The sequence below is a fragment of the Mizuhopecten yessoensis genome, unplaced genomic scaffold, assembly GCF_002113885.1.
Source record: "Mizuhopecten yessoensis strain PY_sf001 unplaced genomic scaffold, ASM211388v2 scaffold8037, whole genome shotgun sequence".
In the NCBI taxonomy this organism is placed as follows: domain Eukaryota; kingdom Metazoa; phylum Mollusca; class Bivalvia; order Pectinida; family Pectinidae; genus Mizuhopecten; species Mizuhopecten yessoensis.
The window spans coordinates 149,168-161,714 of NW_018407347.1; the positions used below are offsets into that span (position 1 = coordinate 149,168).

General features: G+C 36.8%; 1 protein-coding gene across 5 annotated transcripts in view; it reads left to right on the forward strand.

Annotated features, from left to right (window-relative positions):
• Positions 1 to 12,547, forward strand: part of LOC110454724 (dynein heavy chain 2, axonemal-like) — a 99,115-nt gene that overhangs the window by 27,948 nt on the left and 58,620 nt on the right. For all 5 annotated transcript variants that reach the window (XM_021504396.1, XM_021504395.1, XM_021504397.1 and 2 more), the window contains 13 exons: positions 216 to 353; positions 639 to 721; positions 2,299 to 2,479; positions 3,258 to 3,396; positions 4,025 to 4,242; positions 4,661 to 4,753; positions 5,532 to 5,657; positions 6,132 to 6,242; positions 6,823 to 7,011; positions 7,172 to 7,468; positions 8,180 to 8,360; positions 8,595 to 8,722; positions 9,728 to 9,880. In XM_021504396.1, the coding sequence (XP_021360071.1) occupies positions 216 to 353; positions 639 to 721; positions 2,299 to 2,479; positions 3,258 to 3,396; positions 4,025 to 4,242; positions 4,661 to 4,753; positions 5,532 to 5,657; positions 6,132 to 6,242; positions 6,823 to 7,011; positions 7,172 to 7,468; positions 8,180 to 8,360; positions 8,595 to 8,722; positions 9,728 to 9,880 (2,037 nt within the window). The remainder of the gene's footprint in view (positions 1 to 215; positions 354 to 638; positions 722 to 2,298; positions 2,480 to 3,257; positions 3,397 to 4,024; positions 4,243 to 4,660; positions 4,754 to 5,531; positions 5,658 to 6,131; positions 6,243 to 6,822; positions 7,012 to 7,171; positions 7,469 to 8,179; positions 8,361 to 8,594; positions 8,723 to 9,727; positions 9,881 to 12,547) is intronic.

Here is a 12,547-nt window from a genome sequence, read left to right on the forward strand (position 1 = left end):
CTGCGTTGGGTTTAATACGGTACACAATTTTTAAATTAATGTTCAATGTCGCTAGTTTTTGAAAATGTTGAATGGTTCTGTTTGCATTCCATTTTTTCCGGGTTGCTATGCTACCAGAAGCTGCATAGGGGGTTAAATACAGTACACAATTTTTATTCTTATCTAATTTAATTTACCTCAAAATGATTCCAACATCCCAATGTCGTGGTTTACAGAAAGACATGGCGAAGGAGTTTGATCACAACAGCGAAGACTTCACTCTGGAAAAGATAATTGAGTACGGGTTTGACCAGTTTGCTGAACAGATCGGTGATATCTCAGGTGCTGCTACCAAAGAGTTAGCCATAGAGCAGGTAAGATTAAATCCCAGCTTTGTGTTAGATTAAAATTTATAATTTAACGATAAAAAAATATCCACTGATGGTTTGATGTTTTTGAAAAAATAAAATAAATGATAACTTATGAAAGAATTAATTATGCAATAAAAAGTAAGGTTTTATTATGTAACAATTAAGCCAGGTAATTTCCTGCTGACAATATTGAATGACTGATGCTTATTAATAGTACCAATAGAATTGATGTATGAATACTGTTTTCTACGTAATTTTTTTTTTCTTTTTTCTTTTCTTTGATAACAGGGTATAGCTGGCATAGAAAGTACCTGGAACGTGACAGAACTTGATATTGGGCCCTACAAGGACAGAGGTCACTTCAAACTCAAGTGAGTCGCGCAATCTCATGGCTAGTGATATTATAAAAAAGTCTAAGGAGACTCTATCTCACAGCTAGTGACATTATATAAAAGTCTGAAGGAGACTCTATCTCACAGCTAGTGACATTATATAAAAGTCTGAAGGAGACTCTATCTCAAAGCTAGTGATATTATATAAACGTCTGAAGGAGACTCTATCTCAAAGCTAGTGACATTATATAAAAGTCTGAAGGAGACTCTATCTCGCAGCTAGTGACATTATATAAATATCTGAAGGCGACTCTATCTCACAGCTAGTGACATTATATAAATGTCTGAAGGAGACTCTATCTCACAGCTAGTGACATTATATAAACGTCTGAAGGAGACTCTATCTCACAGCTAGAGACATTATATCTCAATGCTAGAAGACATATATGTTATTTTGGAGGAGACCATAACTGAGAGCATCAACATCATTACATACTTGCTTTAAGTAACGCCCCTCCCCTTTTTAGCTACTTATTGAAATGTTACATGCAGCTGACCAATCTCAAACAGACCCTCCATTCTGGCCTTCTCTGGCTAACCATATTTGCTTTGATAAGCACCCCTCCCCTTTTTAGCTACTTATTGAAATGTTACATGCAGCTGACCAATCTCAAACAGACCCTCCATTCTGGCCTTCTCTGGCTAACCATATTTGCTTTGATAAGCACCCCTCCCCTTTTTAGCTACTTATTGAAATGTTACATGCAGCTGACCAATCTCAAACAGACCCTCCATTCTGGCCTTCTCTGGCTAACCATATTTGCTTTGATAAGCACCCCTCCCCTTTTTAGCTACTTATTGAAATGTTACATGCAGCTGACCAATCTCAAACAGACCCTCCATTCTGGCCTTCTCTGGCTAACCATATTTGCTTTGATAAGCACCCCTCCCCTTTTTGGCTATTTATTGAAATGATACATGCAGCTGACCAATCTCAAACACACCCACCATTCCAGCCTTCTCTGGCTAACCATATTTGCTTTAATTAGCGCCCTTCCCCTTTTTGGCCACTTATTGAAATGATATATGCAGCTCCTGTCATAAACACGCCCTCTATTCTGGCCCTCTCTGGTTAACAAAATGTAGTACTGTACACGAAGCATCAGACACTACAGTTTGGTGATCTGACAAGTTTTCCATTGTTTCAGAAGAGAACAGACTCCAGACTTTTATCTGCCAGACATATTCCCATTGGGAATTCCCCAACTGTTCTCTTCTGAAACAATGGAAGACCTGTCAGACTGTAGTACTTGATACAAAGTGTACAGTACTACATTAACAGTAACTGCCACAACAATTTTTTTGTTATTTTATAAGCGCCTCTCTCAGTCAATTTTTTCAAGTGACCTGGGTACTTATTACACAAAATACAGTAAGTAATGGAAATGGATGCGCGAGATGAAAAAAAAATAAAAAAAAGATATATGTCTTTGTTTTAATTTTACATCTGATCTCTCATGACCTTGAAACCCAATTTAAGAAATGTGTGGATGCTATATATGATCAAAATCAATTTTCTTTTCCAACATCATGTTTATGGTTAATATTATTTCCAGGTCAACAGACGATGTGTTCCTGGCCCTTGAGGACAACCAGGTACAACTGTCCACCATGAAGGCCTCGCGGTTTGTGAAGGCGTTCGAGCAAGAGGTGGACCGCTGGGAGAGAGTTCTATCTCATATCCTAGAGGTGGTGGAAATGCTGTTACAAGTACAGCGACAGTGGATGTATCTGGAGGTAAAATACCAGGGAAGGGAAAGAGGGAAAGTAGGAAGGAAGGGAGGAGGAAGAATATATGAAAGAGAAGGGAGAATAGGAGGATAGGGAGTAAGGGTAAAGAGGAATAAAACTTAATCACCATGACAGTATGTACACAGTGATAAAATATCTGGAAAGGGGAAGGGGGAAAGTAGGAAGGAGGAAGAGGAAAGGGGAAGGAAGAGAGAAGAAGAGGAATATTAGAAGAGGAAGGGAGAATAGGGAGTAAGGAGAAAGAGGAATAAAACTAAATCACAATGACAGTACATGATGTAAAATTCATAATGAAGAAGAGCAGGGTAAGGGAAGCAAAGAGAAGGGATAGAAGGAAATAGAAAAGAGAAGGGGAAGGAAGAGTACAGACAGAAGACTGGGGAATAGGGAAACATAAAGAGTGAGGAATAAAACTCAAGTAATAGACAATAGTACACCAGGAGGTAAAATTCTTCAAGAGCAGGGGACGAAAGAATGAAGGAAAGGGGGGAAGGAGAGGAGAGAGATGAAGAGAAAGGAAAAAGGATTAAGGTAATCTTAGGGGCAGGCAAGGACAGGATAGTGATGGAAGAAGAGAGGTGTAACTTTGGAAAGGGAGGAAGAAAGTGGAGAAAGAAGAGGATGAGAGTATGAGTCACTGTTACAGTGACAATAGATGTTTCTATAGATGAGTGACAACAGTGGTTCCTATATTTTAGTAGAAGTTTAATAATCTATTTTTGTCCCAATCTAAAAAGGTGATCGTCATAATATTTTTCCTCAGAACATTTTCCTGGGTGAAGATATTAGGAAGCAGCTGCCGCGAGAGTCGGCGGAATTTGACGATGTTAACGGTAAATGGAAGTTGATCATGTCCCGGCTGAACAAAGACAGAAATGCCCTCCGAGGAACTCACCACGAAGGTAAAATGCACGGTTTCATTATAATCAATGTCATCAATATTTTTCTCATTGGGACTGTTTAATGCTAAATTTCCTTCATACATAAATTTTCTACAAACATGTAATGCTGCGAACATGTCACAATACAGGAAACCAGTCCAAGGTCAGATGTACTCTTGTATTATACAAACAGCTTTAAACCAAATCACCTTTCGTGAGATAATTTGTTTTTGTTCATTTGCCTGGAGAGGCAATTGTAAATTTAACATTTGTTAAGACAAATCTAAGCAGTTGATAGATGTGATGCATATTAATTTTTATTCGCAGAGATATCTTTACGAATAGTTTTACTGAGGACTTTCTTAGAGACCACAAACTATGTGATTCTCTTGATAGCTGTTATTCTTAAAACGCCCTAAATCATTGCTTTCAATTAAATACATAATTTTGTATGTGTATTCAATTTTATGCATTTAATTCATATCTTAACTCTGATTTTTCCTAAAACTTATTTCACATTAACTCATTCACCCCTGAAATTTCATAATGAACTATTCCAATCTTTGAGTTGGAAGAGTTCAAATGTGTCTTCAGGGGTGAACGAGTAAAGGTCACAATCTGTAAAACAAAACAAAAAATCTATTTATAGGTTTGTTGGAGAGTTTGAACGACATGAATGTGAAGTTGGAGGAAATTCAGAAATCGCTGGACATGTACCTGGAGACCAAGCGACAGATCTTCCCTCGATTCTACTTCTTGTCCAATGACGACTTGCTTGAGATCCTCGGACAGTCAAAGAACCCGAAAGCTGTTCAGCCTCACCTTAAAAAATGCTTTGACAACATCAAGTCACTCGAGATGATTAAGGTACAAGTCCCATTAACCCTAGCTTAGATGATATTTTCAACCATGTTTGCCATAAAATGCTTTGTTGCCTAGGTTGGGATATTTTTGCAGAATCTTGGCCCTAGACTGGGATAACCCTATCTCATTTAGTTAACAGGTTACAGATTTCCCTATTTATTTTGACCCTGTGTAAGAATACCACAGTAGTTTCATGTTATTAAGAAGTAAAAACATTTCATATGAAAGTTTGTTTGCAAACATCAAGAAGTAACTTGACAAAAGTCAATAAGGTCAATAGATATCAACTTGACAATGTTTTGTGATGATGTTTTAAAAAAATATTAAAAAAAATAAAATGGAAAAATAATTTGATTGCAGTACATATAGTTTTACTGATACCAGGAATGATTCATGGATATCTCTTTTTGATTAAATCCAGCCAAGTTTGAAATGGGAGGCGTCCGGAATGTGGTCGACAGAGGGAGAGTTTGTGGAGTACGAGAAGCATGTCTACTTAGAGGGGCTTGTGGAGGTGAGTGTCACTTTATGTTAAGGATACATGTTACTACACCTTGACATGTCTACATGTTCCAAAAGAGTTCCTCAGTCACAGTAAAATTTCTGGGTGATAGTTTGGAAGCCGATTAATCCTTGAAAGCTCAGCAAGAACTCAAGATTATTTTAAGTGATAACATGGTATAATTAAAAGATCTTCAGGGAGATAACTCTTATTCAAAACTTGGCAAAAAATGTAAGGGTCACATATAACCTTAACCCTTTCACCCCTATGTAACTTTAGTAGACTCTACCATGCATTGATATGAAGGGGTCCATTATGGTCTACAGTGGTGAAAGGGTCAATGTACATGATAATGTCAAATTGCTCAATAGCCAAAGTGCCTGGTCATATTTTCAGGGTAATCTTTAAGTGCTCCACTAAGTTAAAAGAATGCAAAATTTTGAAACTATTTAAATTAAAAAATCTCAACTAGTTTATTGATTTACTAAGGGTTTTTATATGTTGGGAATTACAACCTTCCTAAAGTAGAGAAAGAATGAAGGCGAGTTGAAAACTCACTTTTTGTTTTTTAAGATTTTCAGATCTTTTTTATCAGATCGAAAAAAAATGTCTAAATGTCATTGGAAATGGGGTCAAAAATTGACACTAATTATGTTTACAGAAAAATACCTGGAATTATTTGTAAAATGTTTTTGTTTGGTATGAACAGTTGTGTATGACTGATGGATCTTTAAAAGTGGAAGACATTCTCTGATTAGACTCTAAGCTATGATATTGATGTTTGTGACAGGCCTGGTTGTGTGATGTGGAGAAAACCATGAGGTGGACACTGAAGGATGAGCTGAAGAAGTGTCGCGTGTCTCTGAAAAAACATATGACCAAACGAGACAAGTGGATTAAGGAGCACCCTGGACAGGTAAAATCTGCTGTAATCTAACAGTGATGAAGCTATTCATGTGTACGTAGTTCTCTTCTGGAAAAATGCGAGTCTATCACAGGTTTACTTACCATCATACTGGTGCCAACTGGTACAGCTGGGTAGACTGGAACCTTCAGGGTTACATGTATTGTTGGGTTGAATTAGGGTACATTCATCCATTTTTAGGAATAAGAATAATGAAATAATTTTAGGCAATATTTCACCATTTAACAGAAATATGAATGTATTACATTTACCTGTGGTTGATGCAAAAACACTATCTTCTCTGCACTGTGTATTGGTGAATCATTGTTATTTTGAGAGAGACATTTTAGATAACCAGGTATATGGTAAACAAGCCGTTCAAGCAAAATTACAAAAAGTAATATTCACAAAGAGTCATTTTAATACAGAAGTTTGGATGATTTGTTATTAATCTTTTTAATTAATGAATATTTTCGTGTTTACCAGCTGTGTATCACCGCCAGTCAGATGCAGTGGACAACAGATGTGGAACGGGCACTGAAACTCACGCGGGACAGGGGAGACAAGAAGGCTCTTAAAACGATGAAACGCAAACAGGTGAGTCATGGTGGGTCACAGATCACCATTTGCTATTGACTCATTCACCCCTGAAGACACATTTGAACTCCTCCAATTCAACCGTTGGAAACTCCTCCAATTCAACCTTTGGAACTCCTCCAATTCAACCGTTGGAACTCCTCCAATTCAACCGTTGGAACTCCTCCAATTCAACGGTCATATAATGTTGTTAAGAAAAAAGGTGATCATCTTGCTGATCAGAATAACAAATCTTTTTATGTAGGAAAATTGAAATAGGTCACCAAAACTGGAGGACAGAGCCGGAAGTTAGGAGAATTGGGCTTACATTTGGGTAATCTGTTCCCAAGGAAATGTCGAAGGGGTTGTTCAGGTCAAATCTATGAAATTGGTTCAAAAGGTCAGCGGTCATAACACTGGATACAGGTTAAAGTTAGAAGCATTTTCAAAACAAAATGTTTATTTTACGTTTCTATCAGAACAGTGTTGTCAAGGATACCTTGACCTTTTGATTTGTAGGGGTCACTTTTACTAATTATAGATTTATAATATTCTCTGTTACAAAAATATTGATATAAACAATTTTCAATCTACAATTCAGGTTGCCATGTTGAACAAATTCTCAGAGGCCATACGAGGAAACCTTTCAAAAATGCAGCGTATGAAGGTGGTTGCCCTGGTAACCATTGAAGTGCATGCTCGTGATATCATTGAGAAGTTGATCAAGACCAATACATCGGATGAGAATGCATTTGAGTGGCTCAGCCAGCTTCGGCTGTACTGGGAAAAGGTGCGTATACCACTTCTTTTACTGTGTCATTGATATTATTATAACTGCTCATTAAGACAATATTCAATAAATGTATGATTGTGTGTGACCTTGTGTGTGACCTTGTCTGTGACCTTGTGTGTGACCTTGTGTATGACCTTGTGTGTGACCTCTGTTCCAGTCTCCCATTGACGACTGTGTTGTGAAGCAGACCAACACACAGTTCCCATACGGTTACGAGTACCTAGGTAACTCCGGCCGTCTGGTCATCACTCCGCTGACCGACAGGTGCTACATCACACTGACCACAGCCCTCCACCTCCACAGAGGAGGCAGCCCCAAAGGACCAGCTGGAACTGGTAAAACAGAGACAGTCAAAGATTTGGGGAAATGTCTGGGAATGTACGTCATTGTAGTGAACTGCTCCGAAGGCCTCGACTACAAATCCATGGGACGCATGTTCTCGGGTCTGGCTCAGGTAAATATTGAATCGGGATGGAATTTTGTATTAAACATTATTAAGAACACTTGACCATATATTACCTGTGCTACAACAAACATCACTTAATAAATTAAGTATTACCGGTACTTATTTGGAATAATCATTTATTAAGAGTAGGTATGCTTGAAAACAGATTATTGTTACTATATAAATGGAACTGTTTACTTTTTGATTTTTAAGTCTGATCACAGTGTGGACATTTTTGTGTTGGGAAAAGATCTGAAAGCTGTACATTCTATTTATATATAATCTATAAATAAATATTTGTGTGTGGATATTTTGGTACTTATTTACTCAATGCATGAAACATGAATTTTTTCATACCGTGAAAATATTCCACTTTTACAATATTATCTAATAACATTTCATTGCAGGACTTTGTTTAAGGTCTAATCAAACTGCAAAAAAAATAAAACTGTTGAAAAAAAAGAAGATAATAATATTGTAGTTTTTGCACCACGGAAATTCTGAGTTATATCGTATTCGCTAAATCAGATATGAGGATGTACGGCAAGTTGAATCTTTAAAATAAGAAAGAATCTGCAAATTGATTTTTTTTTTGTATCAAGTATGGTTTGCTGCATATGTATTATACTATAGTTTCTACTTTGCCAACATTTTGTATTTTACCGTTTTACAGTGAAAATCTCAGATTTTAAAAGCTTTATCATATCATATATGTTACAGACCGGAGCCTGGGGTTGTTTTGATGAGTTTAACCGTATCAACATTGAGGTGTTGTCCGTCGTCGCTCAGCAGATTCTATCCATCCTCAGTGCCCTGGCCGCAGGCTCTTCCCGATTTGTGTTTGAAGGTCGTGAAATTGACCTGGTGTGGTCTTGTGGTATTTTCATCACAATGAACCCAGGTGAGCACTATATTTTCACACAGATTTCATTCTGCAAAATATTTGCTGTACAAATAAATAGATGAATAAAAATCAATAAAGAAGTTAAAAATTGCCACTGCTTACATTGAATGTGATTATATGCTTCAGCAAAACCAACTGTTGTCTAGTTTTGACAAGTTTTACAGAAAATTCTCCTACTGCGAAAGTCTTGATCTAAGATGACAAAATACTTGTATTATTGTGTTTTCTCAGGTTATGCTGGTCGTACAGAGTTACCTGATAACCTCAAGTCCATGTTCCGACCCATTGCCATGGTCACTCCGGACTCCAATCTTATCGCAGAAATCACCCTGTTTGGTGAGGGCTTCGGAAACACCAAGGTAAGTGCATGGTAGTAGGAAGCAGTGAATTGAGTGGGTAGATTTATAGTATCCTGAATTCTAAACTAATATAATAGGTGATCACAGGTTAATGAGTATTTGGTTGGGCAGCGCTGGAATTGTTGAATGCTAGCTGTGAGCGCCGAAATGGCAGCACCGGCTGTATGCTCCCCAGGGAGTTGAGAAAGATATTGGCTGGTTACAAAGGCCCTATAACCACGGATAATAATTTGTGAACCGCTTTGAGATGACCTACCAACTAGGTTGTGATATAGCGGTATATAAGAACCTCAAATTATTATTATTATTATCATGTACAATTTGTTGGGTGTTTGGTGCTCTGACAATGTATATTTTACCTTTTATCAAGTGCCCTGACTATGTATATTTGACCTTTTATCAAGTGCCCTGACTGTGTATATTTGACCTTTTATCATGTGCCCTGACTGTGTTTATTTGACCTTTTACCAAGTGCCCTGACTGTGAATATTTGACCTTTTATCAAGTGCCCTGACTGTTTATATTTGACCTTTTATCAATTGCCCTGACTGTGTATATTTGACCTTTTATCTAGTGCCCTGACTGTGTATATTTGACCTTTTATCATGTGCCCTGACTGTGTTTATTTGACCTTTTATCAAGTGTCCTGACTGTGTATATTTGACCTTTTATCTAGTGCCCTGACTGTGTATATTTGACCTTTTATCTAGTGCCCTGACTGTGTATATTTGACCTTTTACCAAGTGCCCTGATTGTGTATATTTGACCTTTTATCAAGTGCCCTGACTGTTTATATGTGACCTTTTATCAAGTGCCCTGGCTGTGTATATTTGACCTTTTATCAAGTGTCCTGACTGTGTATATTTGACCTTTTATCAAGTGCCCTGACTGTGTATATTTGACCTTTTATCAAGTGCCCTGACTATGTATATTTGACCTTTCATCAAGTGCCCTGACTATGAATATTTGACCTTTCATCAAGTGCCCTGACTATGTATATTTCAGGCATTGGCCAAGAAGGTGTATACACTGTACTCTCTGGCTGAGCAGCAGCTTTCCAAACAAGATCACTACGACTTTGGGCTTCGTGCCTTGGTGTCTGTCCTCAGATACGCCGGCCGCAAGAAGCGCAGCAACCCCAACATGCCTGATGAAGAGGTAGGTTAAAAAAAAAATGGTGAAAGTAGGAAATTGTTTCCTTTGGATGTTTATGATTTAAAAAAAGATAGAAGAAAAAATGTATTTTCCACATTGTATAAAAAGTACATCAGTAAATAGGTATGTTGAGTATAAACTAGAAAATCTGTTTCTACTAATGTAATTATTGAGCTGAAACAAAACTCAAAGTGTTTATTCATACCAACAGACAGTTATTAAATAGGAAATTATGATAGGCACAGCAGAATATCCATTTCAACAAATGAATGTCAATTAGCTATTTATTTCTCTTCTAAAACTTTTCTGACATTTGATTATGTCTTACTGAAACTGCTTCAAGTCTTTTCTTGTCTTTTCACTTTTAGCGTTTTGAATATGAATTATGATATCCTCTGAGTCTATATTTAGACACGTTAAGGGTTTAAGCCGCCCTAACATGTTTGTTGTTGAATGTTATTACGACTTGAGTTTAAAGTATTGTGTTTTTTGCCATTGAATGTCATTGTGTCCAGCTGCTTTTCTTGAAAGTTTGGTTTTGATAAAATCCAGGGATCCGTTAGGAAGTTTGAAAATGCCACTGTAACGGATGAAGAGGTAACCAGATACACAAAAATATTGGGGCGTAGTGTATTGTAGTAAAATCAACGTAACACAGAAATTTGTGCTCGCTGGTTTGAGGGGCCTCAAGTCATCAAATTTTTCTGTAAATGACTTCTTCCAAAGAACCCAAAAACCGAGAGACATGAACATCATATAGCTTCGGTCATCAAATAATTCAATTGAGTGAATTTTATCCTCATTTCTACAACCTACATGTGCTATTCAAATTTCCAGGTGAAAATTCAAGCCTTTTTGGCCTCTTTGTTTTATTAGCTAAAAAACATAACAGATAAAATGCACATTTCTCACATAAAGAAAATTATTTATAAATTTTTGTTTGTTTGACAAACATCAACAATTTTGGTAATTTCAATAATTTTTGTCATTTAAGTCAGGATTACCTCCCTTCTCATGTCAATGGCACAAAACCAGCTGTGAAATAAAGATGGCACATGGGCCTCTTGTTTGTTTAGAACTATTTTAAGCATTTTAAACTCTCAAATTCTAAAATACAGGTAAACATAGTACAAACATGCTTGCTTACATGGGTTTTTAGTTAAAAAAATTAAGTTGAATATCATTTTCTTTAAATATTTGATGAAGATTTGAAATAGCTGGTATCTTGTCATAGACGTTTGTTTCTGAGTAATTTTCTATTGTATAAATATAAAGAACTTAATTGTAAATTTTACACATTGATAAACTGAAGGTGGTTTTTTTAACTCGGAGGGGGGGGGGNNNGGGGGGGGGGGGGGGGGGGGGGGAATGTTTGACTTTCGGGAAACAAAGAAAAGCCTCAATATTTTTGTGTGTCAGCTTCATTATCTTTATTTAGACCAGTTACATATTACCACTATTTACTATTTATATTTTATTTATCCTATGCCTTTATGTATTACACTTATTTTGTTTTTAAGTATTTATCTATGATAAAGCTAGGCAGCATGAATTTGCCAGAATGTCCAGTTCGGTTCTAATAAAAGATTTCCTTATTTTGAAAACTTCGAAATTAAAAAAAATAAAAAAATAGGCAGTTAATAGATAATTATGTAAAAAAGATTATCAGAATTTCAAGGACATAAAGAAGAATTAGTACATTTACCCTCTAAACACCAGACAAATTAAAGATAATTTAATGATTTTTTATTTCAGTATAAGCATGTTTTATATAATCAATTGCTATGTAAAGGAATGCTATGCTAGTAAAGCAGTAAGCGGTCAGCTAGTGGTCAGATGCATGGCTGAAGGTCTTGGACATATATGTATAACATGCCTAGTGTCTAGCTAAAACATGATTCTGTTGTCTAGAGTTCTCTACAGGGCCTGAATTGTGGGTGTACGTCAAGCTCAATTGGTTTACCTCAATATGTATGACATACATTTGATCTGTTATTGACTTACTAATTCTACAATCGAGGCTGATTACAATATCTTGCCATGGGCCTGAAGTAAAATTATATAACTATGAAAATGTGTCAGATATTTTTAGCGACCAGAAGAAAAGACTGATGTTAAAGTGAACACAAAGCTCGTCGTTGTGTCATCATAATGTTTAACTTTCACAAACAAGGCTTAAATTAAAATCTTGATAGAGTAGACACTCACAGTCATCATGTGAAATTTGTAAGGTGAGGGTTTTTGTCTTGTCCCTGATACGAATGGCAATATATCTCAAATTCTCTTACCCAGGACAGGTGTATCCACAATTTTACCGTTGTGAGATATCCTTGTCTCACTTCAGGGTTGAGACTGGAGAGTTCTCTATTCGTAACAATGGTATGAGGTCACGTCACCAATACAATGACATCATGTCAACAATCCATCAAAGTCCTGTCAATCCTGAATTTAGCCTGTAACAGTAACATTACATGTATATGATACACAATGGGAGAACAGGGTAAGAGAAAAAGAATCATTCACCCCCTAGTGGGTGAGAAAGGGGAATCTTATAACCCTCGGGGAAAGATTTTTGAGTTGCCAAACACTCAGCAAAGCCTCAAGTTGGGCAACTTAAGAATCTTCCCCCTCTGGTTGAGATTCCCCAATCTACCCCCTCTGGTTGAGATT